Here is a 26800-nt window from a genome sequence, read left to right as displayed (position 1 = left end):
CATGCCACTGAAATCCTTGGTCCTACCTTTTTCGCTACAACTCTATGAATTGCACTAACAAACTTGTCATTTGATAGGATCTGTGACAATCAGATTGAGACGAGTAATAGTTTGTGAAAAAATGAGAACAAAAAAGTTGTATTTTGTTGAAAACCTGAAGGAGGTCACCAATATTAACAACCAAACCATTTTAGATTAGAGTACTCTGGAAATAGTACAAGGAATTGTTCTACTATAAAAAAGTGTATATAATAAACCTATTGCAATAGTTGAGGGTTTTTCTTTAATCATTTTCCGTTGATAAAGGGAATGAAGAGAAGAGGGGAACACTCATAAGGGAATGAAGAGAAGAGGGGAACACTCATAGGGAACAAGCAACACCACTGCATCACATACTGGATTTTGTGCAAAGCTAAGAACACAAGGAACAGTATATTTAGTCTTTCTAAAATTCATCAGTTGTTATCTTTAGTCGACAACAGCATGACTGACATAGAAATGCAGTAGGTAGTAGATAGTGTTGTCTTGCTTATTCTTCCTTATTAGTAGTCGTAGTATTTCTTCTATAGTTTCTTGTCCTCAGTAGTTGTAGTATTTCTCTCATAGCTTTTACATATCCTCAACTTTCTGTTACTATCTACTGTCATTTGTGTTCTGATTATCGTTCTATTTCCTCCTTTTTTTCAGTGTATGCTTTTCCTTAAGGGGTGTATCGGAAAGAATGTAAGGTCTGTGTAGACTCCACTACTGGAATTACTAGGTATGTTTTTGTAAATCATAAATGCCCACATGACTTTTGAAAAGATGCAGAAGCAAGAACGCTGAATAACAACATCATCGTCATCATACTATGATGATATTAGTGAAAAGATCCTAACTTATAAGTTGAATAACCAAAACCTCGAAGATACAATGGATCTCATACGAAACTGATGCGATATTTGTTAAAAGGGGATGATTAATGATGATAGTCCATACATTATTATCCCTTTATTTGGAAAAAAAAACGACATTTATTGTACAGAAAATCACAAACTCTGGCATTGTTCTTTTATCTGATGGTTTATGGTGATCTGTCTCTCTTCAGTCTGAAAAGATCAAGAGCAGTCTCATCGAGAGGCTTCGAGAAAAACTTGGTAACATAATCAACTACTTGAAAATTTTTATATAGTGGGGGGTTTTCTTCAGATATGAGCTCTTCGATTGGACCATACATCTTTGAAGGTGCTAAAAGACCATTGAAGAAGGATGCCACTGAAATCCTTGGTCGTATTTTGTTTGCTACAACTCTATGATTTGCACTTACAAACTTGTCATTCGATAGGATCTGTTACAAAATTAGATTCAAATGAGTAACAAATTTGTGAAAAAATCAGAACGAAAAAGTTATGTTTTTTGTTGCAAACCTGAAGAAGGTCACCAATATTAACAACCAAACCATGTTTAATCGGTGTAACATCGGCTAATTGGTTGTCATGCATGACTTGTAGCCCACCACTCTGATCTTGAAGCACAATCGTAATGAAGCTAGGATCTGAATGCTTAGCGGTACCAAGAGTTAGCTCTGGTTGTGGGCATGCCGGGTAGTAATGGCATGCCAACACTTGTCCTTTATCACATTCCGCGGTTTTCAAGTGGTCAGGTTTTAGCCCAAGAGCTTCTGATAGTAAGCCAAGAAGAATGTCGGCTAGTTTCTTGACATGATTTATGTACTCGAGGGATGTTTTCCTGAAAATGACCATAAACATTAAACAGGAGAGATAGAATTGAAATTCAAGTGCAGAGTATTTACCTGCAAACTCGTGGTATTTGTTCGGGTTTAGAAACTACAGCAGAGATGAAGAGTGTATCTTTCCAGCTAACACTTGTTCCTTTTGTTTTGTACACGTGAAGATTACTATCGTATCTAACTTCTCGAGTTAGATCAGACGAATAGTACTCTTTCTTCACTTCAACATCTTGTTCATGAAATTTACGAATCCCATCGATCATTCCTTCCAAAACACTTGAAGGAATCCCATGATTTATCACCTGGAGAAATCCCCATTTCTCACATGCTTCCCTTATTTCATCAACAATCTTCTTACGTCGATCTTCAAATTCTACGCCACTTAGATCAACCACCGGAACCTGTAGAGTTGACGACTTGCACATATTCAATTCCTCAGCAAGTTCATGAGGTGGCCTAACGAAAATTCTTGGAATCTCGACTACTCCAGTATCGACGAGTCCCTTAACACCAGCCTTTGTATCGTCAATAGCCTTTATCTCAGCCCATCCTTCTTCATAATCCATTGCTAATTCACTTCCAGATCGTCTTCCTTCTTATTTTCAACAAGGCTCACTAACTCTACATATATATATTTTAATTAGATTGACGTCAATGTAGTACGTAATATTTCTATAATTAGACACCAACAATACAACAAAGAGATATTTAATGTTACTTGGTCATCGATGGCCTCCTTCCGTGACACGAGCTCAAGCTACACAGGGGCGATGTACCCTCTTATTGTATGACATGATACATAAATATGCCCTTTAACTTGGTCTCACATGATATCTATGTCGTCCAACTATACAAGTAGACACTTGCATCATGATTTTACTTCAAATATTTTAAATTTTAGGAAAATACAAATGCCAAAACAGAGCATTTGCAAATACTAAAATACTATTCAATTAAATATTTTTATTTATACATATTGGATAGATTTCATAGTACAAATATATAATAATGTAAACAAAAAATATTGATTTATTCGAACGCGTAGCCAATATTGTAGCTACTACCTAACTATAGTAATTGTTGCAAGATTGGACTTGATGACGTTTTCTTTGTTTAATAGGACAACTTATATTAATAAGTACACCCAAAATAAACTAAAATCATGACACATTTTTTGGAAGTAAGCATGCAGGCTACCAACAAAATTGAGGTCACAGACAAGAAATTTCATTTAGGGGTAACTTTTTTTTTTGCCTCGAGTTTATAGTTGATTCTTACAACAACATATTTATTTATTGTCAACGTGAAGAGTTAGAATTATAAGAGCATAAACATGAAATTAAGACATGATAATTATGTGAAGTTAGAAATGTATCTAGTTGGTTATCTAATTAAACCAATGACGGTTAATAAAGTAGGTTTATATGGGCAATAATAAGTCGATGTTGAAACTGCATACTAGGCCATGATCACTTGAAAGATCCAATGGAACTGATTTGATAATGTATAACATTATTAGAGGAACAAGTTGAAGGATACATAAATGAAAATAATCTGTTTATCATTGTACTGTGAATCACAAAATCTGATCGATATGGATGATAGTCTTTTCTGATGGATTTTGCTGCTGCTTGGTGACGTTGTGCTCGGTCTCTATTCACAGTCTGAAAAGATCAAGACCAGTCTTATCAAGAGGTTTGGAGAAAAATTTAGCGAGATAATCAGCTACTATAAAGTCTTTATATAGTGGGGGATTTTCTTCCGATATGAGCTCTTTGATTGGACTGAACATCTTTGGAGATTCCGAACTGAAGAAGCATGCCACTGAAATCCTTGGTCCTACCTTATTTGCTACAACTCTATGAGTTGCACTTACAAACTTGTCATTTGATACGATCTGTTACAAAATCAGTTTGAGTTGAGTAACAATTTGTGAGAACAAAAGAAGTTGTGTTTTGTTGCAAACCTGAAGAAGGTCACCAATATTAACAACCAAACCATGTTTAATCGGTGTAACATCGGCCCATTGGTTATCACACATGACTTGGAGCCCGCCACTTTGATCTTGAAGCAGAATCGTAAGGAAAACAGGATCTGTATGCTTACCAGTACCAAGAGTTAGCTCTGGCTGTGGGCATGCCGGGTAATAATGGCATGCCAACATTTGTCCTTTGTCACATTCGGTGGCTTTCAAGTGGTTTGACTCTAGCCCGAGAGCTTCTGATAGTAAGCCAAGAAGAATGTCTTCTAATTTTATGACATGATTTATGTACTCGAGGGATGTTTTCCTGGACATTAGGAAAAAATAAGAGATCAATAAGACATTAGGAATTTCTACTCTAGATCTGCCACTGGCAACACGTATCTAATTATCAACGAGAAATGAAGATAAACCACTATACTGAGACACTGACCTCTAATTCATAAGTCTGAAGATATAATGCAAAAACATCAACACTGTGTATGCATCAAACAGGACAGATATAGAATTGAAATTCAAGTGCGGAAAAAACATAGTTACCTGCAAACTTCTGGTATCTCTTCAGGTTCAATGTGACCAGAAATTAGGCCAGAGATGTATAATGAATCCTTCCAGTTTGCAGTCTTTCCTTTTGTTTTGTACTGAAGAAGATTGCTATCATATCTAACTCGTCTAGCTGTTGGATCAGACGAATAGTACTTTTTTTTCACTTCAACATCTTGCTCATGAAATTTACGAGTCCCATCAATCATTCCTTCCAAAACACTTGAAGGAACCCCATGATTTATCAGTTGAAAAAATCCCCATTTCTCAGATGCTTCCCTTATTTCATCTACAATCTTCTTACGCCCATCTTCAACTTCTAAGCCACTGAGATCCACCACTGGAACCTGTAGAGTTGACTTGCACATATTTAACTCCTCAGCAAGTTCATGAGATGGCTTAATGAAAATTCGTGGAATCTCGACTATTCCAGAATCAACAAGTCCCTTAACACCAGCCTTTGTATCATCAATAGCCTTTACCTCATCCGATGGTTCATATTCCATGAGACTCTTCAGTGCCGGATAAATTTTCTTCTTAATTTAAACAAGGTCAACTCTTGAATATTCAGAAGAAACATACGCACGTTGTCTCTATTTAATTGTCCATTTTTGACTTGCTACTGAGTTTATCATTTTACCCCGTGGTTCAACCCTTTCCAAAAACATTATCTCTCTGAATAAATCACCGGTATAATAGGTAAAAAAAAAATTATCGACTTGTCGAAAATGAAAAGTAAAAGGGACAGAGGGAGTATATGTTTTATCATTAGTTTGAAGTTAAAGACTGTAGATCTTGGTATCACTCTGTCCTAGAATTCTGTAAATATTAGTTTAATGTTTTTTTTTTACTATATACTAATGAAGTTAGGTGGACATATTGCAAAGAAACCATAAATACATTGGGGTTAGATGCAAAAGGAGTAAGAAGGCTGACCATATGATTAAAAAAAAGTTCACACATTGGTAACAGAAAGAGTGCAGAATAAATAATGGGGATAAGCTGCATATTTCTCCAGTACTCATGTGTAAAATATTATTGTACAGATAAGAATAATCATAGGTTTTATGAAAGACTACACCGATGGCGTTTGTTGCCTAGTAGATTAGGACGTGTTAACGTCTCGTACATAAAGAACACGCAGTTTCTTGGTTCAGACTCAAATAATATTAACAATGTGAAATATGTATTGAAGCTAAAACAACTAAGAGATCAGTTAATAGTGATCACTTGAATGCTAAAAGGATATGATAGTGCATAACATTATTTGAAAATAAACAGCAGAATAAGAAAGACATCCACTGGATCCCATACATAACTGATCTAATTTTGCGAGAAGGATATGATAGTGCATAACATTATTTGAAAATAAACAGCAGAATAAGAAAGACATTGTTAAAATAAGATTATTGTACTGTGAATTGCAAACACTGACATTGTTCTGTCTGAATGATGATAGTATTTCCTGATGGTATATGGTTATTTTCGCTGCATCTTGGCGATGTGGCTATCGGTCTCTATTCACAGTCTGAAAAGATCAAGACCAGTATTATTATCAAGTGGCCTGGACAAATACTTATCGAAGTAATCAGCTACTAGAAAGTCTTTATATAGTGGGGGGTTTTCTTCTGATATGAGCTCTTTGATTGGACCATACATCTTCGGAGGTGAAGAAACTCCAGTGAAGAAGCAAGCCACTGAAATCCTTGGTCCTCTATTTTTCGCTACAACTCTATGAATCACACTTACAAACTTGTCATTTGATAGGATCTGTTACAAAATCAGATGGAGATGAGTAACAGTTTGTAAGGAAATGAGAATTAAAAGTTTGGTTTTGTTGCAAACCTGAAGAAGGTCACCAATATTAACAACGAGACCATGTTCAATCGGTTCAACATCGGCCCATTGATTATCATTCATGACTTGGAGCCCACCAATCTGATCTTGAAGCAGAATGGTAAAGAAAACAGGATCTGTATGCTTACCACTACCAAGAGTTAGCTCTGGTTGTGGGCATGCCGGGTAGTAATGGCATGCCAACGCTAGTCCTTTGTCACATTCCGCAGCTTTCAAGTGGTCAGATTTTAGCCCAAGAGCTTCTGATAGTAAGCCAAGAAGAACGTCCCCTAGTTTTGTGACATGATTTTTGTACTCAAGGAATGTTCTCCTGGATATTAGGAAAAGATCAGAGATTACTAAGTTACAAAAACTTCAACACATTGTACGCTTAAAAATGACAGATGTAGAATTAAAATCAAGCGCATAAAATACAGAGTTACCTGCAAACTGGTGGTATTTCTTCAGGTTCAACGTATCCAGAAACTAGCGCAGAGATATGTAATGAATCCTTCCATGTTGCAGTCCTTCCTTTGTTTGTCAACACTTGAAGATTGCTCTCATATCTAACACCTCTGGTTGGATCAGATGAATAGTACTCTTTCTTCACTTCAACATCTTGTTCATGAAATTTACGAGTCCCATCGATCATTCCTTCCAAAACACTTGAAGGAACCCCATGATTTATCACTTGGAAAAAGCCCCATTTCTCAGATACATCCCTTATTTCATCGACAATCTTCTTACGTCGATCTTCAACTTCTATGCCACTTAGATCCACCACCGGAACCTGTAGAGTCGACTTGCACATATTCAACTCCTCAGCAAGTTCATGAGGTGGCCGAATGAAAATTCTTGGAATCTCGACTATTCCAGAATCAACTAGTCCCTTAATACCAGCCTTTGTACCATCAATAGCCTTTACCTCATCCGATGGATCATAATCCATTTCTAGTTCACCTTTAGACTCTTCAGCAAGGCAACTCTTGAATATATCCTAATAATTAGTTTGAAGTTAAGACTGCAGATCTGGGGAATCACTTTGTCCTAGAATTCGTTAAAATAGTACTTTAATGTTTTTTACTATAAAGTATAAACTAATGAAGTTAGGTGGACATACTGAAAAGAAACCAAAGATCCACCACATGGATCTCTGAAAAATCCTATTGGGGTTAGACACAAAAGAAGAAAGAAGGCTGATCATATGATTAAAATATATTTCACACATCGGAAACAGAAAGAGTGCAGAGTAACCTAAAATATCCAAACAAAATGCTGATATTTTATTCAATATGAAATGCTTACATATAAAGGGATAAGCTGCATATTCTTCCAGTACTCGTATGTAAAACATTATTACAAATGAAAACATACTTTAATCAACAACAATCATCGGTCTTTAGAAGGACTATACTGATGGCGTTTGTCGCTGCTTGGTAATGTAGATTTTTTATGTTTCGTCAGAGTCTAAAAAGGTCAAGTGCAGATGTACCAAGAGGCCTGGACATAAACTTAGCAATGTAATCAGTTACTGTAAATTCTTTATACAAAAGGGGATTTTCATCTGATATTAGATCCTTGATTGGACCGTAGATCTTTGGTTGTGCAAAACTACCATTGAAGAAGCATGCCACTGACATTCTTGGTCCTACCCCATTCGCTAAAACTCTATGATTAGCACTCACAAACTTGTCATTTGATAGGATCTGTGACAAAACCAAATTGAAATAAGTTGGACAATTTTGTCTAGAAGATAAACCAGACTAAGAAAAGTTTTTTTTTTTTCCATTACAAACCTGAAGTGCTTCGCCAATATTAACAACCAATCCTTGTGATACCGGTTTAACATCGATCCATTGGTTATTGTGCAGGACTTGAAGGCCACCAATTTGATCTTGAAGCAGAACAGTAAGGAAAGAAGGATCTGTATGGTTCGCAGCGCCAAGAGTTAGCTCTGGCTGTGGGCATGCTGGATAGTAATGGCATACTACTGATTTTCCTTTATTACATTCCATTTCTTTCAAGTGATCTGGTTTTAGCCCGAGCGCTTCTGATAAAATGCAGAATATAGTTTCTCCTAGCTTTGTAACGTGATTTATATACTCAACAATTACGTTCCTGGATATAGAAAAACAATTTCAGATATAATATAGCCTAACATGTCAAGAATTGTACTACATATAATTCCGTGAATAAAACACTATCCTTTCTAACAACTTGAGCTTTTTTGACGAGATGTTCACAAAATTCAATATGGTAACAGAGTAGGTAGAGGCGCTGAGTTCAAATCTCACTGGTACGTGTTGAAGATATAATTAAGTGGATTAAGGTATATCCTCTCTAACAACTTAAGTTTTTAGATACGTAATCACATAATTAACGAGAAGCCTGTCCAAGCAACTGATCTAACTACTCCATGAAAAATCAAAGGCACGAAATTCAAGAACAGAAGATCAATATAAACTTACCTGCAAACTGCTGGTAGTTCTTCTGGTTCGATATGACTTGAATGTAGCAAAGAAATGTTCAATGTATCCCTCCAGTTTGCAGATTTCGATTGATAAAGATCAAAGTTGCTCTCATATCTTACTCTTCTCGATGTGAAATCACGCGAATAGTACTCTTTCTTTACCTCAGCATCTTGTTCGTGAAATTTACGAATCCCATCAATCATTCTTTCCAATACACTTGAAGGAATCCCATGATTTATCAGTTGGAAAAATCCCCACTTTTCTGATGCTTCCCTTATTTCATCGACAACCTTGTTACGATGATCTTGAACTTCTATGCCACTGAAATCTATCACAGGACAATGCAGAGTTGGCTTACCATGAGTCAACTCTTGAACAAGTTCATCAGATGGCCTAATGAATATTCTTGGAATTTCCACAATTCCGGAATCAACTAATCCTTTAACACCAGTTTTTGTATCATCAAACGCTTTTAATTCCATCAAGCGATCATATTCCATTGTTAATTCAGCTTGAGACTGCAATTCTGGACATATGTGTTCTTAATTTCAATAAGGGAAAGATTCTTGAGCAATAAATAAGTTAGTTAAAAGTCAACTTGTGCTCATAAATAATGTGATCCAATGTGAATCAATATTCAAAAAGCATATTTAGTGAAATCCGAGCAGTGGGGTCTAAGGAGGGTAGAGTATATGCAGATCATACCTCTACCTCGTAATCATGGAGGTAAGGAGACGGTTTTTGGAGGACCCTCGGCTCAACTAATAAGGAACTGGTAACAACCACATAATAATACTCCTCCGTTCCTATTAAGTTGTCACCATTTTAGGTCCAGACTCCTTAAGAAAGTAGGTAAATTTATCATTATATCCTTATTTAGTATTATCAAATTTTCAATAAATGAAAGTAAATTAATTTGACCAACGAACATAATAAGTTACTTAACTTTTAATAGGAAGAATAATTCTTTTTATGATCTATTACGTATTCTGTCCTTCATTTTTATTTGTTCATTATTTTAAATATTTTATTTGTTCATTTTTATTTGTTCACTATTTTAAACATCGATAAGTAGAAAACGAAACAAATGAAAAATAGAAGAACTTATAGCTTGATATCGCTAGAGAAATTTTGAAGCAAAACGGAAAAAATATATAAAATATGAAAGAGCTAGAGAAAGAAAAAAAGGTGTGGAAGACTAACGGATTAAACAAAGTACAAATATGAAAGAAAGAAGAAATGTTATAATATCTGACACATTTGCCCTTAAATAAATAATAAAATTACTGAAATGCCATTGACAAGAAAAAAAAACCAATCAATTTTTAACTAAAAAAAGAGGTGGTGTTACATCACCTACTCTGTGCGAATATATTATAGCACATATATTATAGAACATAAAATGAATTTGTCATTTTTTTTAATATGCGCTAATTTATAAGATAATCTAACTTAATAAATTGATTGATATATTTTTATAAGCGTTTTAGCGTGGAAAAGTTAAACTTGACAAAATCAAACTTCATTAGTCTTCAACTATATATAATATAAAAAAACTAGAAATGGCCGACATATTTTTTATTAATATCCAAAAGGACCCACAATAATTTTATATGAAAGTTGAGCTGACTTTAACATGTTTATTTGACCGATCAATAAATAATTGTTATGATAAATCTCTAGAACGAGCTTGTCTGCTGACCACTATCGTCCAATTATTTTGGAAGTCATATCATTTTTTTCATTGAACTAGCTAGACGCTATCGATTCGTAATTGAGATGGAATATGATCCATCGATTGAGAAAAAGGCTATTGATGATACAAAGGCCGGTGTTAAAGGACTAGTTGATTCAGGAATAGTCGAGATTCCAAGAATTTTCATTAGGCCATCTCATGAACTTGCTGAGGAGTTGAATATGTGCAGGTCAACTCTACAGGTTCCAGTGGTGGATCTAAGTGGCATAGAAGTTGAAGATCGACGTAAGAAGATTGTCGATGAAATAAGGGATGCATCTGAGAAATGGGGATTTTTTCAACTGATAAATCATGGGATTCCTTCAAGTGTTTTGGAAGGAATGATTGATGGAACTCGTAAATTTCATGAACAAGATGTCGAAGTGAAGAAAGAGTACTATTCGTCTGATCCAAGACGAGGAGTTAGATTTGAGAGTAATCTTCAACTGTTGACAACAAAAGGTAGAAATGCAACCTGGAAGGATACATTGTATATCTCTAAGTCAGTTTCTGAACCTGAAGAAATACCAGAAGTTTGCAGGTAATTATGTATGTTTTACGCGCACAGGGTGTTGAAGTTTTTTGCATTAAATCTTGATATGTTTGATCTTTTCGTAATGTCCAGGAAAATATTGGTTGAGTACAAAAATCATGTTATAATACTAGGGGACATTCTTCTTGGCTTACTATCAGAAGCTCTTGGGCTAAAACCTGACCACTTGAAAGCCGCGGATTGTAACAAAGGACTAATGTTGGCATGTCATTACTACCCGGCATGTCCACAGCCAGAGCTGACTCTTGGTACCGGTAAGCATACAGATCCTGTTTTCCTTACCGTTCTGCTTCAAGATCAGAGCGGTGGGCTCCAAGTCATGCGTGATAACCAATGGGCTGATGTTGAACCGATTGAACATGGTTTGGTTATTAATATTGGTGACCTTCTTCAGGTTTGGCAAACAAAACACAACTTTTTGTTCTCATTTCCTAACAAATTGTTACTCATCTCAATCTGATTTTATAACAGATCGTATCAAATGACAAGTTTGTTAGTGCAATTCATAGAGTTGTAGCAAATAAGGTAGGACCAAGGATTTCAGCGGCAAGCTTCTTCACTGGAAGTTCTACACCTCCGAAGATATATGGTCCAATCAAAGAGCTCATATCTGAAGAAAACCCCGCACTATATAAAGACTTTCTAGCAGCTGATTATACTGCTAAGTATTTCTCCCAGCCTGTTAATACTCTTGATCTTTTCAGACTGTGAAGAGAGACCGAGCACCACAATGTCAGAGTTTGTGATTCGCTGTACAATAAATGTCGTCTTTCGTATTCTGCTCTTTATTTTCAAATAAAAAGGGATCTGTTCCATAATATTTCAAGTGATCGCTATTCATTGCTGTCTTAATTAGCCAAACAATCTGTTTTGAGGATACGATTATAAGTGATTTTATAGGGGATATAGTGATATAGTTGAGTGATCTTGTAGGTGAAATGACAATTGTTGAGTGAGTTTTATATTACAGGACAATATTGAGTGACTTTCTGAGCTACAAACTATTAGTTGAAACACGGTCTGAGAAGTTAACTCAAAAAAAAAATGGACCTTCGAAACTTACTCATGAGGTGATGATTGAGTAGGACCTTGTAAGGATATAAAAACCTGATCGATCATCCCTCAACGGCTCAACCAACACGAGACACTTGACAATAAGGTAAAGCGTAATGAAGAATTCCGAAAGAAATGGTAAAGTCCTGAGAAGATGTTGAAACATATCTGTAAATCCTTTCGACTATTTCTGCAATTTGAAAGGTGACAATAACGAAGTTCCATCAAGCCCTTTGTTGTATAGACGCATCACATACTCTTTTCTGCTTGTTTCCCGGTAGATTGGAGGGTTTTCTTCGGATAACAACTCCTTGATCGGACCATATAATCTCGATTCACTTCCTTCTTGAAAATGCATTCTGAAAAAACTTGCCACTGAAATTCTTGGTCCTACATTTTTCGCCAAAACTCTGTGAAGAACACTTTTGAACTTGTCATTTGTGATGAGCTGCAAAACCAAAAAAAATGGAAACTAGTGAATTCATTAATCAAGTTCTTGACGTTTACATAAAGAGTTCAAGTTATGTGCACAGACAACATATACATTTCTTACACCTAGAATAATAGGTAACATTTTATAACAAGACTGATAAGGTTATAATAGCCTGAAAATCAGTGTAACAACCAGCTATAACCGTGAACTGCTAGTATCAAAATTTGTTTTCGATGCCAATATATATAACTTTAAGTCCGTGTATTTATACATCAAGCTCAATTTACAAATGTTTACTTGCCTGCATAAGATCTCCAATGTTCACTATTAGAGCTCCAGGTAAGAAAGGAACGTCAACCCATTGATCTTTATGAAAGACTTGGAGGCCACCAATTTGATCCTGTAATACAATAGTTAAGAAGCCACTATCCGTGTGACCGCTAAGGCCTAAAGTCAGTTCTGGTTCAGGGCATGCTGGATAATAATGACCGGTGATGAACAGCCCCTCGGCACATTCCATGTCTTTCAAGTGATCTGATTTGAGTTGTAGAGCCTCAGAGAGTAGCTCAAAGAGAGTAAGTCCCAGTTTCATGATATACTTCGTGTATTCGATCAAAACTTCTCTGTAATGTCAAAAAATGCATCCAATAAAGCAGAGATTATATTGGAAAAATCCAAGCATATTTGAACATTACCATGATGATAAGGAAACATATAACTAGTTCATAATTTGTTCCGAGTCAAATTTTTAAGACTTTTGCACACCCCTTAAGAAATATATTTCATAGGTTTAACCATACGGATTTTGTCTAAACGACTCTTTGTCTCTCTCATAACATTTTGTACCTGCAAACATTGGGAATTTCTTCAGGATCAGGAGGATTAGGATCCATGACACAGTAAAGGGTGTCCCTCCAATTAGCTGTTGGCGATTTGAGTAGATCAAAATTGCTATTGTAAGTGACCTTCCTTGTAACATCACGTGAGTAGAACTCTTTCTTCACCTCAGAATCCTGCTCATGAAAATGACGAACGCCTTCTAGTACTTTCTCCTTAATACTTGATGGGATTTCATGATGTACAATCTGGAAAAATCCCCAGTTTTCACAAGCATTCTTTATTTCTCGAACAATATCAGCTCGTTCAGCTGCACTATTTTCCAAGCCTTGAAAATCTACTACAGGAATGCTAAACTTACTAGTAACATCAGGGTCCGATTTCTTTTCACTCACATACTCGTTGTGTAAGAATATACGTGGTAACTTTGTGACACCGGCATCTAGTAGTCCTTTTACCCCCATCTTTGAATCATCAAATAAATGCACTTCACTTTTTCTATCATATTCTGAACTGTCATCGTGCTCGATACTTTCATTTCTTGAGACAACCATTTTTCTCCTTGTAGAGGAAAACTCTTGTTGAGTATGAAATCAAGATTCATTACAGACATAATAATAAAATGGGAATATAATAGGGGTACTCACAAAATTGATATTATAATATAGTTTTTATGGAATCAGATTCCATCACAATGCAAAGCCAAGAAGCTCCAGGACAAAGGCAGACATACTGTATTACAGACAACTTTGGAACTATTAAGATTATAATAAGTTTTGTCTTGTTCAAATAACAACAGAATTTTGAAATATTTTGTTACATTACTTTCTCTTTTAAAAAGACCGAAAACATGAAGAGCACATGTTCAGTTGGTCAAAATTCTTCGGAAAATATTTTCTCTAGGTCAAAAGTTCTTCGGAAAATGATTTCCCTAGTAAGTAGGAAAAACAAGTCTCAGAAGTGGCATTTCACATCTGGAATATAATTGGACATCATTGAAGCCAGAGACAACTCAGAAAGCTAAAAATATTGACAATGTATAACTCAAACATAAATTTCGACATTTATTTCGTGTTATAGATGTTAGGATCGAAAATAAGTAGGTGTATATATAACAAGGGTGCTTATATATTATAAGAGAAGTTAATATATTCCTATTAACTTTTCTGCAACCAGATTCGATCGCAATGCAAAGCCAAGAAATTACAGGACAAAGGGAGATATACAAATTATGATTCAAGACTATTTCTCTTTTGACTTAGTTCACATAATCTTTTGGCACTAATTGGATTTTGTTATATTCTGTTCAATTTGTAGCAGAGAAACTAATAGCTACTATTCAATTGCAGAGGACAAGGACGAAATGTAAAAAAAAAGGCGATTAACAAGAAACAGAATCATTCTTCAAATAAAACTAAAGATAAGTAGCTCAAGGAAACGGAGTTTATTCTCTTGAAAAACTTAAGCAAGTAGCTTATGATATATATTACTATAGAACATCACAATATAGATTCTCTCATCCTACTTTCCAATGTGTTATTACGTAGCTACGGCTGGATCTTGTAATGCAATAATGCAGAAGTTCCATCTAGACCTTTCTCACGGAAGTAATCAGCATAGTCTTTCACTGTGGTTGCGCGATATTTTGGAGGACTATCGTCTGACAACAACTCCTTAATTGGTCCATAAAGCTTGGTAGTAGGCAATGAACCAGTGTAGAAGAAGCAAGCTACTGATATTCTTGGTCCAACTTTATTTGACAATACTCTATGCTCAACACTTAGGTACTTGTCATTTGATATGAGCTGAAAAAACAAAAACCAGAATAAGAACAATTGGTTTTACTAGCAAACAAAGTTTCATATTCATTTTTTCGGAAAAAGTTCCAATTGTTTTCAGAATGTGTAAGAATAACCTGCAGAAGATCTCCAATGTTCACGACAAGAGCACCAGGTGTAGGAGGAACATCAATCCACTGAGTCTCGTGAAGTACTTGTAGTCCTCCTATTTGATCTTGTAGAAGCACGGTGATAAAATCATTGTCAGAATGTTTGTTGGTTCCTATAGTGAGTTCTGGCTGAGGGCATGCTGGATAATAATGTCCCAAAACGCGGAGCCCCTCAGCGCAATCAATATCATTCAGATGAGATGGATTAAGACCTAAACCCTCCGACAATAATTCAAACAAGGATTTTCCCAATGTCATGACATGATTAGAGAACTCCATTAGTATTTCCCTGCAGCAATTACTATAAAATCGATGAAACGTGAAATATCAAGAACTGAAAATAAAAACCATAACATAACATACCTGCATGCTGTTGGCAATTCCTCTGGACTAGGATGATTCGGAGCCATTAAACAGAAAATTGAGTCTCTCCAATTCGTAGCCGGAACAGAAGGGCTATACAAATCAAAATTACTAACATGAACTATTTTTTTGGTATTATCTCGAGTGTAATATTGTTTCTTGATATCAACATGTTGCTCAAAGAATCGTCGTGTTCCTTGCAACATTTCTTCCATGACAGATAATGGAATTCCATGATTAACCACTTGGAAGAAACCCCACGTCTCCGATGCATCTCGAACTCTGTCTACAATCTCTTTATGCTTTATTGGATCTTTATCGATGCCTTCAAGATCTATCACTGGAAAAATGAACTTTGTTTCACAATTTCTTACACATTCCTCTATTTTAGTTGGCTGAACGAATATCCGAGGCACTTCAGTTATTCCAGCATCAACGATTCCTTTGACACCAGCTTTAGTATCATCAAAGGCTTTTAATTCACTCATTCTGTCATAACTTCCCGGAACTCTTGCCTCAAAATCATCAGTGCTAGAGACTTTCATCATTTTTTCTCAAAATCCTCGGGCTCGTAACTCTAGAGTTGAGAGGATACTTCAAATCTTACCTCAAAATTGTTAGATTTGTTTAAAGAGCCATATGAACAGTCAAGCATAGTTTATTGAAATATAAAAACTAATCTATAGTTTTATAAAAACAAGGAGTCCTCATTTTTATAGTTTATGATTAACATTGTACAATCACATGACAGTCTTTTTTTTAATAAAAACTTGTTGTCCCAAATATCATAGTTTAAGACTTAGTCTGCACAATCACATGTACAGTTGAGTATTTTCTTTTTTTTTTGTGTGTGTAATCTCAAAATTGTAAAGAGTTGAGCATGTGCAACCTCGACAGAGGCGAAGCTAGCATTTTAACTTTATGAGCTCTGAATTTTGCAATAACAACTTTTTAAAGTGACAATAACTAGGTTGTAAATTATATATGTATATATTTAATGAATTTATTGATACAAATACGTCTGAGCAAAATTGATATGCTAATCAATAAGATTAATGAAATAGCAATCAATTGGAAAGTTTGAAGTACATTATGTTCTCATTTCAAATGATCTAATGTAAGTTTCTCTTTTTTTTTTAATTTCTATTTTACATTTAAACAAAAAAGTGATAAAATATAGCTATTTGGTAATAATTGTCATAAGATATACGTGCAACACATATGTTCAGAGTCTAGTTAAATAAGTAGCAAAGAAAAACTGAGAAGAAAAAAAGGTAACGGATAATTGACATGAACACACCAAATTGTTTGTTATATTACATAAAATGGGATCTTAGGTCATCATATAACGATGGATTACACAATACGATACAACAAAACTTAAGTAACAATACAAATAAACATTGTATTTCAAGTAACAATACGATACAATACAATAGATAATAACCATCCCGACAAGCATCCAAAGTAAAAGTCTCAGTTCGTATCATAAATTGAATTGTTACATTAGGATTAGATCCTGTAATGCGACAATGTAGAAGTTCCATCTAGACCTTTTTTGCGGAAGTAGTCACGGTAGTCTTTCACTGTGGTTGCGCGATATTTTGGAGGATTATCTTCCGATAACAATTCAGTAATCGGTCCATAAAGCTTGGAAGATGGCATTGAACCTGTGTAGAAGAAGCATGCCACTGATATTCTTGGTCCAACTTAATTTGCCAATACTCTGTGCTCAACACTTATGTACTTGTCATTTGATATAAGCTGAAAAATAGCAACAAAAAAAATTAAACAAATGATATCAGTGCCTCTTATTGATTGTAGTCGTATATGGTTTAGAAAAACAAAGTATACTAGCCTGCAGAAGATCTCCGATGTTCACGACAAGAGCACCAGGTGTAGGAGGAACATTAACCCATTGATTCTGGTGAAGCACTTGAAGTCCTCCGATATGATCCTGTAGAAGTACGGTGATAAAATCATTGTCAGAGTGTTTGTTGGTCCCTATCGCGAGTTCTGGCTGAGGGCATGCTGGATAGTAATGTCCCAAAATACCTAGCCCCTCCGCGCAATCCATATCTTTGAGATGGCAACGATCGAGACCAAGACCTTCTGATAATAATTCAAGTAAGGAGAAGCCTAATTTCATCACATCCTTAGAGTATTGCATTAGTATTTCTCTGCAGTAATTTCAAGTAAAATTGATGAAATGTCACATATCGATATTTTGAAAAAAATAAAGTAACTCAACTGGCTCAAAGGGACCAGACATCTAGTTGAATTAATCCACCAGAGCACACATTAATCATAACCAGTTGCAAGATATAGCGTGTAACCATAGCAACACAAGTCATGTTTATTGTTGATTTTTGTTACAAATGAAGCTGGTTGGTTTTCTAATTCATGTTCCCGAAACATCTCGGTGCCAATCTTCAGACAAGTGAGGCTTTCTCAAGTAGTTGAGCACTCGAGTCACACTAGAAGGTAAGTGGAAGCACCATTGATCCTCCAGTGGGGTGTGAAGGGGAAAATAGAAAAAAGGTTCATTTCCAGAACATTTATTTACCCGCATGCTGTTGGAAGTTCTTCTGGACTTGGAGGATCAGGAGCCATTAAACAGAAAAGTGTGTCTCTCCAATTTGCAGCTGGAACAGAAGAGCTATACAAATCAAAATTACTAGTGTGAATCACTCTTTTCGTAGTATCTCTACTGTAATACTGTTTCTTAACCTCGACATCTTGCTCAAAAAACTGCCGTGTTCCTTGCATCATTTCTTCCAAGACGGATGTTGGAATCCCATGATTAACCACTTGGAAGAAACCCCATGTCTCTGATGCATCTCGAACATTGTCCACAATCTCCTTATGCTTGATTGGGTCCTCATCGATGCCTTCAATGTCTATCACAGGGAAAATGAACTGTGTTTCATTTGTATCCGATAACTCCGGCCTTTTTTTTGGTGGTAGAATGAATATTTGAGGTACTTTAGTGATTCCAGAATCAACAATTCCTTTGACACCAGCCTTAGTATCATCAAACGCTTTTAATTCACTCATTTTGTCATAATTTTTCTCAACTGTGACCTGAAAATCATTAGTGCTGGAGAGTACCATCTTCTTTGCTAGGATGTTAAGAACCAAGAGTTTCTGAGATCAGTTAGTACCTAATGGCCATCATATCATCATATATTTTTACATCAAAAGTCGGAAGGTCCAAAGTAAAAAAGTTGAAAGACGAAAATGCCCATATAATGACCTTTTTATCGTGCATAGCGGGATCTTAGTGCACCGAGGCTGTCCTTTTTTACTCAGGTTTCCAATTTAGTGCTCAATGAGCCATTAATTTAGACTTTTGGACAATGGTTAGAGTTATTGTCAATGATCTATTATTAAATTCATATACTTGGGATGAATCTAGTTTGCTTTATGAACAAGGGCCACTAATTTAGACTTTTGGACCACAATTGTCACCATCTAACAGTTCATACCAACAAACTTGATATTTGAAGCAGAAGAAAACAAAAGAAAATGGGTTAATTATTTTTAGTCCCTTTCTTTTGGTCACTGTCTGAATCCACTGCCCCCACCACCACCACCACTGAAAAAAAATATACGGATATCAGATGAGTCTGCTCGTTGTGTTTGAACTCACTGTGTCTGTGTCTGTCTGCTCTTTGTGTCTCAACATGTTCCAGGCACTGTTAACTTTTGAATTTCCATGTGCGTGTAGTCGTCCTTACATGGTCTATCCAATGGATATACTATATGATGTAATGCTCCCCGCCTTGTCGAATTTTCATACCATACATTTGAAGTAAAAATAACGGTATCATCAGCATATGTCAAATGGTACAGTGGTTACAAGGGTCAGCTAGAACATTTATCCACAATTTAGACGAGATGATTACAAACAGTTCAACAGAGATGACTAGGACTGAGATGCAGACCCTTTGACATGAGTCTGAATTCATAAGAAGGGTAATTTTTAGACAAGAGGAAGGGAGAAAACAACATTTTGTAAGTATGAAATACATCTATCCGTCATAAACCTTCTGCACCACACTATATTATGAGTCTTATCAGTCACGAGTACGATCTTGCAAAGATCATAATAGTTCATGTTTCAACATCTATGAAACTTCAGCTTAAGATATAATAAAAAGTTAAATTCTCGGTAATATTCATCATACATTTAATTGTTTCATTACTAGGATTAGATCTTGAAGTGCAACAGTGCAGAAGTTCCATCTAAACCCTTCTTACGGAAGTAATCACTATAGTCCGTCACTGTGGTTGCACGATATTTCGGAGGATTATCTTCTGATAACAATTCAGCAATTGGTCCATAGAGCTTCGGAGATGGAAATGGACCAGTAGTGAAGAAGCTTGCAACTGATATTCTTGGTCCAACTTTATTTGACAATACTCTGTGTTCAACACTTGTGTACTTGTCATTTGAAATGAGCTGTGGAAAAAAATATAAGCACAACTAGTATCAGTACCAAATAAGGAGTTACTTTCATTCTTATTGAGTCGATACAAGACTCGAAAAGAAAAAGAATACTAGCCTGCAAAAGATCTCCAATATTCACCACAAGAGCAGCAGATGTAGGAGGAATATCAACCCACTGATTCTGGTGAAGGACTTGGAGTCCTCCGATATGATCTTGTAGAAGCACTGTGATAAAATCATTATCAGAATGTGTATTGGTGCCTATGGTGAGTTCTGGTTGAGGGCATGGTGGATAGTAATGGCCCACAACACCGAGCCCCTTCACGCAATCCATATCTTCGAGATGACAAGGATCAAGACCGAGACCTTCTGACAATAATCCAAGCAAGGAACAGCCCAATTCCATCACATTCTTGGAGTAATCCATTAGTATTTCCCTGCAGCAATTTTATAAAATTAATGAAATAGCACATCTCGATACTTAAAAAGAGAAATGCTATGCTTGATTGGCTCTTAAGTACCGAACTTCTAGTTAAAACTACATATTCAATTACTAGGTAAACATACCTGCATGGTCTTGGAAATTCTTCTGGACTGGGAGGATTAGGAGCCATTGAAAAGCAAAAGGAGTCTCTCCAATTTGCAGCTGGAACCGAAGGGCTATACAAATCAAAATTGCTATTATGAACCACCTTCTTCATGATATCTCGAGTGTAATATTGTTTCTTAACCTCTATATCTTGCTCAAAAAACTCACGTGTTCCTTGCAGCATTCCTTCCAGAACAGATGTTGGAATGCCATGATTTACCACTTGGAAGAAACCCCATGTCTCCGATGCATCTCGAACTTTTCCCACAATCTCTTTACGCTTTATTGGGTCCTCGTCAATACCTTCAAAGTCTATGACTGGGAAAATGAACTGTTTTTCACTTGTATCCAAGGACTCCGTCCTGTTATTTGGTGGTAGAATGAATATTTGAGGTACTTTAGTGATTCCAGCATCAACGAGTCCTTTGACACCAGCCTTTGTATCATCAAAGGCTTTTAACTCACTCATTTTGTCATAACTTTTCTGAACTGTGGCCTGAAATTCATCGGTGCTAGAGACTACCATCTTCTTTGTTACGATGTTATAAACAATAGAGTTCCTAAGGCTCTTAGAACCTAATAGGCCACGCACGATACTATAAATACTACTCTCTATGCAAAGCACTATCTTCCTATCCACAAAAAAGAAGAGGCCGTAAACAAGTAGATCTTCGTGATAAGCTTTAAATTGTTTAAGTCCCTTTCACCGGTCACTGTCTGAACCCACTGTCACTCTTCACCACACACATGTCCCAAAAATAGAAGGTAGACAAGCAGAAAAAAACAAAACATTCATAATTCTCATATAATTGTGTTTAAAACAAAAATTACTCGTAGGAATAATATCCACGACAAATAACAAGAACAAGAGAGTAATAAGGCACCAAGTCCTTTAAACACGGAAAACATAATAGCTGAGTCGAGCAACATAATACCACTACAGTGAGAAATTTAGTATTTTGTAATCTTAAAAGACTACTACGAATTTAAAAGAATTAACCTTCTTTTATTTCACACGCCTTTCTATAATAGTACTCTCCCATTCTGTTTCCTCACACTGTTATGTGTGAATTACTCCCTCTGTTTGATATTGCTTTTCACTATCTTATCGGTATGTTCTAAAGTGAAAGAACTCCTCGGAGAAAAAATTAAAGCCAGTACATAAAAGAGAAGGACTACATAAATTTTCTATCATATATTGATACAGGTCATGTTTCACTATCTATGAAGCTTCAGCATAAGATACATCAAAAGTTAAAACTCTCAGTTTTCATCGTATATTCAATCGTTACACTACTATGATTAGATCTTGTAATGCAACTGTTGAATGCCTTGATCCGGGGGCGGAGACGCCCTCGGCCCGACAGTATACAATGTTGTTGTATTGGGCCCTTAATTTTCTGTTGATTCTGTATGTTGGGCCCAAGCCTGTTAGGGCGTAGCTCAGCACTATATATAGACGCTATGGGAAACCCTATTCTGTAATTCTGTTTTTGCCTCTCCATAATAAAACTGCTCCCTCTCTTCCCGTGGACGTAGCCAATTTATTGGTGAACCACGTAAATCTGTTGTCTTGTTTTTCGCGTTTATATTTTCTCATATTATCTCAAATTCCGCACAACAGCAACAATGCAGAAGTTCCATCTAGACCTTTTTTACGGTAGTAAGCAGAGTAGTCATTCACTGTGGTTGCACGATATTTTGGAGGATTATCTTTGGACAACAACTCAGTAATCGGTCCATAAAGATTGGAAGATGGCACTGGACCTGTACCAAAGAAGCATGCAACTGATATTCTTGAACTTAGTTTATTTGTCAATACTCTGTGTTCAACACTTATGTACTTGTGATTTGATATGAGCTGAAACAAAAGCAGCAACAATTAGCACAACGTAACTAGTAATCTTTACCAAATAATAATTATACTCATACATATCGAGTAGGTATAATATTCAAAAAGGCAAACAATACTAGCCTGTAGAAGATCTCCAATGTTCACGACAATAGTACCAGGCGTAGGGGGAACATCAACCCAATGATTCTGGTGAAGCACTTGAAGCCCTCCGATATGATCTTGTAGAAGCACGGTGATAAAACTATTGTCAGAATGCTTACTGGTGCCCATGGTGAGTTCTGGCTGAGGACATTCTGGATAGTAATGGCCCAAAACAACGAGCCCCTCAGCACAACCGATATCATTGAGATGAGATGTATTGAGACCTAGACCCTCAGACAATAATTCAAACATGGATTTCCCCAATTTCATGATATGATCAGAGAACTCCATTAGTGTTTCGCTGCAGAAATTTCAGTAAACTCGTGAAACAGTGGTTATCATTAACTAACCGAAAATCCAGTTTTCTTATTTTTCCTAACAATATCCATCACAATTTGTAAAGATATGACATCTGGATATAACTACCGATATTAGCATAGTTTATTCTTGATTTTTGTCACAACATAATACATATTTAGTTATTAGGTAACGAAATGAAGTTGGTTATTTTTCTAATTAATGTTTAGAACATACCTGCATGCTGTTGGAACTTCTTCTGGACTAGGAGGATTAGGAGCCATTAAACAGAAAAGTGTGTCTCTCCAATTTGCAGCTGGAACAGAAGGGCTATACAAATCAAAATTGCAAGAATAAACCACTTTTTTCGTAATATCTCGAGTGTAATACTGATTCTTAACCTCAATATCTTGCTCAAAAAACTTTCGTGTTCCTTGCAACATTTCTTCCAGGACAGATACTGGAATGTCATGATTAACCACTTGGAAGAAACCCCATGTCTCTGACGCATATCGAACTTTGTCCACAATCTCTTTATGCTTGGATCCTTAGCAATGCCTTCAAGGTCTATCACTGGAAAAATGAACTGTGTTTCACATGTATCCGAGGACTCCGGTCTGTGTTTTGGTGGTAGCATGAATATTCGAGGCACCTTAGTGATTCCAGCATCAACAAGCCCTTTGATACCTGCCTTTGTACCATCAAAGGCTTTTAACTCACTCATTTTGTCATAACTTCTCTGAATTATGGTCTGAAAATCATCGGTGCTAGAGATTTCCATCTTCTTTGTTAGAGTATTATAAACAAGTAGAATACCTGAGGTTCTTAGAATCACATAGGCTGCACGGGATACTAAAAGTACTACTCACTATGAAAAACATATATAATCTTCACCATCCGGCATAAATAGAGGCGTAGACTAGGAAATAGTCATGATAAACTTTAAAGGGCTATTAATTTTTACAGCAAAAAGATTAGAGTTTATCTATCAAAGAGCTACTAACTTAGACTCCCGGATACTTGTAATTTTGACCACAAAACAGACAAGCAAAATTACTTTTTAGTCCCTTATGAGGATATTAGAAGATATAGTGGTAGCTTATGTAAGGTAGAGAAGCCAAAGAAAACAAGTTGTGGTCATGGCACTAGTTACTACTACATTAACTGTCCCGATGTCTGCTCATTTCTTCTCAAAACAATCACTAAACTCTTTAGGGACTCACTGTCAACAGAAGTAAAAATAAAGGTATCATCAACATGTGCCAAATTAAATGGTTAATCCGTGTTACAAACAGTTCAACAGAAATAACTAGGATTGAGATGCAGACTCTTTGACACGAGTCTGGATTCATTGTATTAGAATGGTAATTTTTAGACAAAAGGAAAGAAGGACATAGCATTTTGTAAGTATGAAATACATCGATCAGTCCTAAACTCCGGAATTTCAAACTAGTTTTTGCTACTCTTTACAAGTACTCCCGCCACACTATATTAAGAGGAAAGAAAAACTAGACAGTTGAGAAAAGAAATGAATTATGACCGATGCTGCAAGTGGTAATTGACAATCATTTATTTGCTGGTAAGAATAGAAACTATAACAAAGATCACGAGGACAATCTTGCAAAGATCATAACAGTTCATGTTTCAACACCTTAATTCTGTTTAAGTTCTCCCTGTGAACACCCCAATGCTGAGAAATGCACCTCCTTAAAGGTGTCTAAATGTGCATTTTCAAAGTTAAGGTTTTTGATCGCAAGTGCAAGTTGTACTGTCTAGATAATCACAATGATAGTTGAAGTGTTCATCTGCTAGTGGAGGTCAAGTTAAACTGTATATGTATTATTACTTTCAACATCTATGAAGCTTCAGCGACATACACACCAAAAGTTATTTTGGGTTACAGAATCACTACATATATGTATATGATTGTATATACGATAGAATAGCTGGTTCATAGAGATTGCATAGTCTCCTTATGAATTTATATTATTGTTTTCTTTTATTCTTCATGCCTTATAAGTTACGGTTACTATGTTAGAACTTGAAATGCAACAGTACAGAAGTTCCATCTAAACCCTTTTGACGGAAGTAATCACTAAAGTCTTTCACTGTGGTGGCATGATATTTTGGAGGATTATCTTCTGACAACAAATCAGAAATTGGCCCATACAGCTTGGAAGATGGTAATGGACCTGTACTGAAGAAGCATGCAACTGATATTCTTGGTCCAACTTTATTTGACAATACTCTGTGCTCAACACTTACGTAATTGTCATTTGAAATGAGCTGGAAAAGAGAAGGCAACAATAATAAGCACAACTAGCTTTGGTACCAAATAAGGTGTTATGTTCATTCTTATCAAGGTGATGTAAGATTTGAAAAGAAAAGGAATACTAGCCTGCAGAAGATCTCCAATGTTCACGACAAGAGCACCAGGTGTAGGAGGAACATCAACCCACTGATTCTGGTGAAGCACTTGGAGTCCTCCTATATGATCTTGTAGAAGCACGGTGATAAAATCATTGTCAGAGTGTTGACTGGTGCCCATGGTGAGTTCTGGCTGAGGTCATGCTGGATAATAATGGCCCAAAAGGCGGAGCCCCTCAGCGCAATCAATATCATTCAGATGAGATGGATTAAGACCTAGACCCTCCGACAATAATTCAAACAAGGATTTTCCCAACTTCATGACATGATTCGAGTAGTCCATTAGTATTTCCCTGCAGCAATTTCACAGTTAAATTTTCTAATTTTCCCGAACACAATCCTTTAAAACTTACATCAAGCATAAATTGATTATAAGTAAAGAAATAACGATGCCAACATTTCCTTGGTTAATTCTTGATTTTTATCACAACATAATACATATTAAATTACCTGCATGGTTTTGGAAGTTCTTGTGGACTGGGAGGATTAGGAGCCATTGAAAATAAAACGGAGTCTCTCCAATTTGCAGCTGTGACAGAAGGGCTATACAAATCAAAATTGCTACTATGAACCACCTTCCTCGTCATATCTCGAGTGTAATACTGCTTCTTAACCTCGATATCTTGCTCAAAAAACTCACGTGTTCCTTGCAGCATTCCTTCCAGGACAGATTTTGGAATGCCATGATTTACCACTTGGAAGAAACCCCATGTCTCCGATGCATTTCTAACTTTTTCCACAATCTCTTTATGCTTGATTGGGTCCTCGTTCATTCCTTCAAGATCTATCACTGGAAAACTGAACTGAGTTTCACATGTATTTGAGGATTCCGGTCTGTTTTTTGGTGGTAGAATGAATATTTGAGCCTTAGAGATTCCAGCATCAACAAGCCCTTTAACACCTGCCTTAGTATCATCAAAGGCTTTTAACTCACTCATTTTGTCATAACTTTTCTGAATTGTGGCCTGATAATCATTGGTTCTAGAGATTGCCATCTTCTTTGCTAGAGTGTTAAACAAGTAGGATTCCCGAGGTTCATTAGAATCTTATAGGAAGCATGGACTAGAGTTTAATTAATTTTTACTGCAAAAATATCTAAAAGGTGAAGGATTTCTCAACCTTCGGACCACAAGTCTCTTCGTAGCACATAGTAGTTAGAGTTGATTTGTCAAAGAGCTATTAACATAGACTATTGGATACTTGCAATTCAGACCACAATAGAGAAGTTCCGTCATTTTTAGTCCCTTATGTAGGGATGGCAATGGGGCGGGAGTTGAGTTTAACCCGCCCCACCCCACCCTGCATAAGGGACTAAAAATGACGGAACTCGCTATATATGAGTCACTTTTATAACGAGGGGTATATTCCCTAAATTAAATAGTAAGCTTCTCATTTCTGGGACTCAAGAGAGATAGAAATGAGAAGTCAAAAAGATAAATGGACAGGGTTCTTTCAACCCACCCCCACCCTGCACCTCTTTGGGCTTAGAAAAATTAGTTTTAACCCCCCCCCCCCCCCCACACACACACACACATATCGAAACCCTCCCTGCCCCG

At 36.2% G+C, this 26800-nt stretch overlaps 11 protein-coding genes and 1 pseudogene across 12 annotated transcripts; 1 reads left to right on the top strand and 11 right to left on the bottom strand.

Annotated features, from left to right (window-relative positions):
• Positions 1-919: 919 nt before the first annotated feature.
• LOC101260178 (deacetoxyvindoline 4-hydroxylase-like) lies at positions 920-2405 on the bottom strand. The gene is made up of 3 exons (XM_004247874.5): positions 1793-2405; positions 1407-1728; positions 920-1327 (listed from the first exon to the last, which is right to left on the bottom strand). The coding sequence occupies exons 1-3, from the start codon at positions 2293-2295 to the stop codon at positions 1064-1066; spliced, it is 1089 nt and encodes a 362-aa protein (XP_004247922.1). The 5' UTR covers positions 2296-2405; the 3' UTR covers positions 920-1063.
• A 793-nt stretch (positions 2406-3198) lies between these two features.
• On the bottom strand, positions 3199-4874 carry LOC101247162 (deacetoxyvindoline 4-hydroxylase). The gene is made up of 3 exons (XM_004247665.5): positions 4251-4874; positions 3696-4017; positions 3199-3626 (listed from the first exon to the last, which is right to left on the bottom strand). The coding sequence occupies exons 1-3, from the start codon at positions 4757-4759 to the stop codon at positions 3387-3389; spliced, it is 1071 nt and encodes a 356-aa protein (XP_004247713.1). The 5' UTR covers positions 4760-4874; the 3' UTR covers positions 3199-3386.
• Positions 4875-5422: 548 nt separating this feature from the next.
• Positions 5423-7213, bottom strand: LOC101259885 (1-aminocyclopropane-1-carboxylate oxidase homolog 1-like). Its single transcript, XM_004247873.5, has 3 exons — positions 6533-7213; positions 6099-6420; positions 5423-6023 (listed from the first exon to the last, which is right to left on the bottom strand). Exons 1-3 carry the CDS (start codon positions 7036-7038, stop codon positions 5775-5777), a joined length of 1077 nt encoding a protein of 358 aa, XP_004247921.1. The 5' UTR covers positions 7039-7213; the 3' UTR covers positions 5423-5774.
• Positions 7214-7351: 138 nt separating this feature from the next.
• LOC101246865 (1-aminocyclopropane-1-carboxylate oxidase homolog 1-like) lies at positions 7352-9402 on the bottom strand. The gene is made up of 3 exons (XM_004247664.5): positions 8558-9402; positions 7886-8207; positions 7352-7795 (listed from the first exon to the last, which is right to left on the bottom strand). The coding sequence occupies exons 1-3, from the start codon at positions 9058-9060 to the stop codon at positions 7550-7552; spliced, it is 1071 nt and encodes a 356-aa protein (XP_004247712.1). The 5' UTR covers positions 9061-9402; the 3' UTR covers positions 7352-7549.
• Positions 9403-10155: 753 nt separating this feature from the next.
• Positions 10156-11666, top strand: LOC101244810 (deacetoxyvindoline 4-hydroxylase). Its single transcript, XM_004247659.5, has 3 exons — positions 10156-10836; positions 10921-11242; positions 11320-11666. Exons 1-3 carry the CDS (start codon positions 10340-10342, stop codon positions 11557-11559), a joined length of 1059 nt encoding a protein of 352 aa, XP_004247707.1. The 5' UTR covers positions 10156-10339; the 3' UTR covers positions 11560-11666.
• A 109-nt stretch (positions 11667-11775) lies between these two features.
• On the bottom strand, positions 11776-14541 carry LOC101245399 (1-aminocyclopropane-1-carboxylate oxidase homolog 1). The gene is made up of 3 exons (XM_004247661.5): positions 13181-14541; positions 12636-12957; positions 11776-12349 (listed from the first exon to the last, which is right to left on the bottom strand). Exons 1-3 carry the CDS (start codon positions 13723-13725, stop codon positions 12086-12088), a joined length of 1131 nt encoding a protein of 376 aa, XP_004247709.1. The 5' UTR covers positions 13726-14541; the 3' UTR covers positions 11776-12085.
• A 12-nt stretch (positions 14542-14553) lies between these two features.
• On the bottom strand, positions 14554-16228 carry LOC101259580 (1-aminocyclopropane-1-carboxylate oxidase homolog). Of its 2 annotated transcripts, none has more exons than XM_069289067.1 (3): positions 15483-16228; positions 15087-15420; positions 14554-14976 (listed from the first exon to the last, which is right to left on the bottom strand). In XM_069289067.1, exons 1-3 carry the CDS (start codon positions 16028-16030, stop codon positions 14719-14721), a joined length of 1140 nt encoding a protein of 379 aa, XP_069145168.1. In that variant the 5' UTR covers positions 16031-16228; the 3' UTR covers positions 14554-14718. The 2 variants fall into 2 exon arrangements, with proteins under 2 accessions (XP_069145168.1, XP_004247920.1); XM_004247872.5 differs by having other exon boundaries at positions 15087-15408; positions 15483-16213.
• A 539-nt stretch (positions 16229-16767) lies between these two features.
• LOC101245991 (1-aminocyclopropane-1-carboxylate oxidase homolog) lies at positions 16768-18842 on the bottom strand. Its single transcript, XM_019215791.3, has 3 exons — positions 18049-18842; positions 17341-17662; positions 16768-17246 (listed from the first exon to the last, which is right to left on the bottom strand). Exons 1-3 carry the CDS (start codon positions 18594-18596, stop codon positions 17193-17195), a joined length of 924 nt encoding a protein of 307 aa, XP_019071336.1. The 5' UTR covers positions 18597-18842; the 3' UTR covers positions 16768-17192.
• Positions 18843-19479: 637 nt separating this feature from the next.
• Positions 19480-21465, bottom strand: LOC101244528 (1-aminocyclopropane-1-carboxylate oxidase homolog). Its single transcript, XM_004247658.5, has 3 exons — positions 20503-21465; positions 20051-20372; positions 19480-19947 (listed from the first exon to the last, which is right to left on the bottom strand). Exons 1-3 carry the CDS (start codon positions 21048-21050, stop codon positions 19696-19698), a joined length of 1122 nt encoding a protein of 373 aa, XP_004247706.1. The 5' UTR covers positions 21051-21465; the 3' UTR covers positions 19480-19695.
• Positions 21466-21991: 526 nt separating this feature from the next.
• LOC101259289 (1-aminocyclopropane-1-carboxylate oxidase homolog) lies at positions 21992-23733 on the bottom strand (annotated as a pseudogene).
• A 997-nt stretch (positions 23734-24730) lies between these two features.
• Positions 24731-26389, bottom strand: LOC101246282 (1-aminocyclopropane-1-carboxylate oxidase homolog). Its single transcript, XM_069289066.1, has 3 exons — positions 25695-26389; positions 25216-25537; positions 24731-25103 (listed from the first exon to the last, which is right to left on the bottom strand). Exons 1-2 carry the CDS (start codon positions 26237-26239, stop codon positions 25384-25386), a joined length of 699 nt encoding a protein of 232 aa, XP_069145167.1. The 5' UTR covers positions 26240-26389; the 3' UTR covers positions 24731-25103; positions 25216-25383.
• Positions 24852-25365, bottom strand: LOC138338655 (1-aminocyclopropane-1-carboxylate oxidase homolog). Its single transcript, XM_069289633.1, has 2 exons — positions 25216-25365; positions 24852-25103 (listed from the first exon to the last, which is right to left on the bottom strand). The coding sequence occupies exons 1-2, from the start codon at positions 25363-25365 to the stop codon at positions 24852-24854; spliced, it is 402 nt and encodes a 133-aa protein (XP_069145734.1).
• Positions 26390-26800: the final 411 nt, after the last annotated feature.

Source organism: Solanum lycopersicum, chromosome 9, assembly GCF_036512215.1.
Source record: "Solanum lycopersicum chromosome 9, SLM_r2.1".
NCBI classification, from domain to species: Eukaryota; Viridiplantae; Streptophyta; class Magnoliopsida; order Solanales; family Solanaceae; genus Solanum; species Solanum lycopersicum.
Note: the sequence above shows the minus strand (reverse complement) of the source record. Positions and strands in the feature narration are given on the sequence as shown.

Bases quoted from the DNA above. Each gene is read 5' to 3' on its own strand.
- LOC101260178 (XM_004247874.5), bottom strand. From the start codon at position 2,295: ATGGATTATGAAGAAGGATGGGCTGAGATAAAGGCTATTGACGATACA. The intron at 1,729-1,792 runs GTAAATACTCTG...GGTCATTTTCAG, and splicing joins CAAATACCACGAGTTTGCAG to GAAAACATCCCTCGAGTACA. The intron at 1,328-1,406 runs GTTTGCAACAAA...ATTTTGTAACAG, and splicing joins ATATTGGTGACCTTCTTCAG to ATCCTATCGAATGACAAGTT.
- LOC101247162 (XM_004247665.5), bottom strand. From the start codon at position 4,759: ATGGAATATGAACCATCGGATGAGGTAAAGGCTATTGATGATACAAAG. The intron at 4,018-4,250 runs GTAACTATGTTT...CCTAATGTCCAG, and splicing joins GAGATACCAGAAGTTTGCAG to GAAAACATCCCTCGAGTACA. The intron at 3,627-3,695 runs GTTTGCAACAAA...ATTTTGTAACAG, and splicing joins ATATTGGTGACCTTCTTCAG to ATCGTATCAAATGACAAGTT.
- LOC101259885 (XM_004247873.5), bottom strand. From the start codon at position 7,038: ATGGATTATGATCCATCGGATGAGGTAAAGGCTATTGATGGTACAAAG. The intron at 6,421-6,532 runs GTAACTCTGTAT...CCTAATATCCAG, and splicing joins GAAATACCACCAGTTTGCAG to GAGAACATTCCTTGAGTACA. The intron at 6,024-6,098 runs GTTTGCAACAAA...ATTTTGTAACAG, and splicing joins ATATTGGTGACCTTCTTCAG to ATCCTATCAAATGACAAGTT.
- LOC101246865 (XM_004247664.5), bottom strand. From the start codon at position 9,060: ATGGAATATGATCGCTTGATGGAATTAAAAGCGTTTGATGATACAAAA. The intron at 8,208-8,557 runs GTAAGTTTATAT...TTCTATATCCAG, and splicing joins GAACTACCAGCAGTTTGCAG to GAACGTAATTGTTGAGTATA. The intron at 7,796-7,885 runs GTTTGTAATGGA...GTTTTGTCACAG, and splicing joins ATATTGGCGAAGCACTTCAG to ATCCTATCAAATGACAAGTT.
- LOC101244810 (XM_004247659.5), top strand. From the start codon at position 10,340: ATGGAATATGATCCATCGATTGAGAAAAAGGCTATTGATGATACAAAG. The intron at 10,837-10,920 runs GTAATTATGTAT...CGTAATGTCCAG, and splicing joins GAAATACCAGAAGTTTGCAG to GAAAATATTGGTTGAGTACA. The intron at 11,243-11,319 runs GTTTGGCAAACA...ATTTTATAACAG, and splicing joins ATATTGGTGACCTTCTTCAG to ATCGTATCAAATGACAAGTT.
- LOC101245399 (XM_004247661.5), bottom strand. From the start codon at position 13,725: ATGGTTGTCTCAAGAAATGAAAGTATCGAGCACGATGACAGTTCAGAA. The intron at 12,958-13,180 runs GTACAAAATGTT...TTGACATTACAG, and splicing joins GAAATTCCCAATGTTTGCAG to AGAAGTTTTGATCGAATACA. The intron at 12,350-12,635 runs GCAAGTAAACAT...TTGGTTTTGCAG, and splicing joins ACATTGGAGATCTTATGCAG to CTCATCACAAATGACAAGTT.
- LOC101259580 (XM_069289067.1), bottom strand. From the start codon at position 16,030: ATGATGAAAGTCTCTAGCACTGATGATTTTGAGGCAAGAGTTCCGGGA. The intron at 15,421-15,482 runs GTATGTTATGTT...TCGATTTTATAG, and splicing joins GAATTGCCAACAGCATGCAG to TAATTGCTGCAGGGAAATAC. The intron at 14,977-15,086 runs GTTATTCTTACA...TTGTTTTTTCAG, and splicing joins ACATTGGAGATCTTCTGCAG to CTCATATCAAATGACAAGTA.
- LOC101245991 (XM_019215791.3), bottom strand. From the start codon at position 18,596: ATGGTACTCTCCAGCACTAATGATTTTCAGGTCACAGTTGAGAAAAAT. The intron at 17,663-18,048 runs GTAAATAAATGT...AAATTACTGCAG, and splicing joins GAACTTCCAACAGCATGCGG to AGAAATACTAATGCAATACT. The intron at 17,247-17,340 runs GCTAGTATACTT...GCTATTTTTCAG, and splicing joins ACATCGGAGATCTTCTGCAG to CTTATATCAAATGACAAGTA.
- LOC101244528 (XM_004247658.5), bottom strand. From the start codon at position 21,050: ATGGTAGTCTCTAGCACCGATGAATTTCAGGCCACAGTTCAGAAAAGT. The intron at 20,373-20,502 runs GTATGTTTACCT...AAATTGCTGCAG, and splicing joins GAATTTCCAAGACCATGCAG to GGAAATACTAATGGATTACT. The intron at 19,948-20,050 runs GCTAGTATTCTT...TTTTTTCCACAG, and splicing joins ATATTGGAGATCTTTTGCAG to CTCATTTCAAATGACAAGTA.
- LOC138338655 (XM_069289633.1), bottom strand. From the start codon at position 25,365: ATGGGCACCAGTCAACACTCTGACAATGATTTTATCACCGTGCTTCTA. The intron at 25,104-25,215 runs GCTAGTATTCCT...TCTCTTTTCCAG, and splicing joins ACATTGGAGATCTTCTGCAG to CTCATTTCAAATGACAATTA.
- LOC101246282 (XM_069289066.1), bottom strand. From the start codon at position 26,239: ATGGCAATCTCTAGAACCAATGATTATCAGGCCACAATTCAGAAAAGT. The intron at 25,538-25,694 runs GTAATTTAATAT...AAATTGCTGCAG, and splicing joins GAACTTCCAAAACCATGCAG to GGAAATACTAATGGACTACT.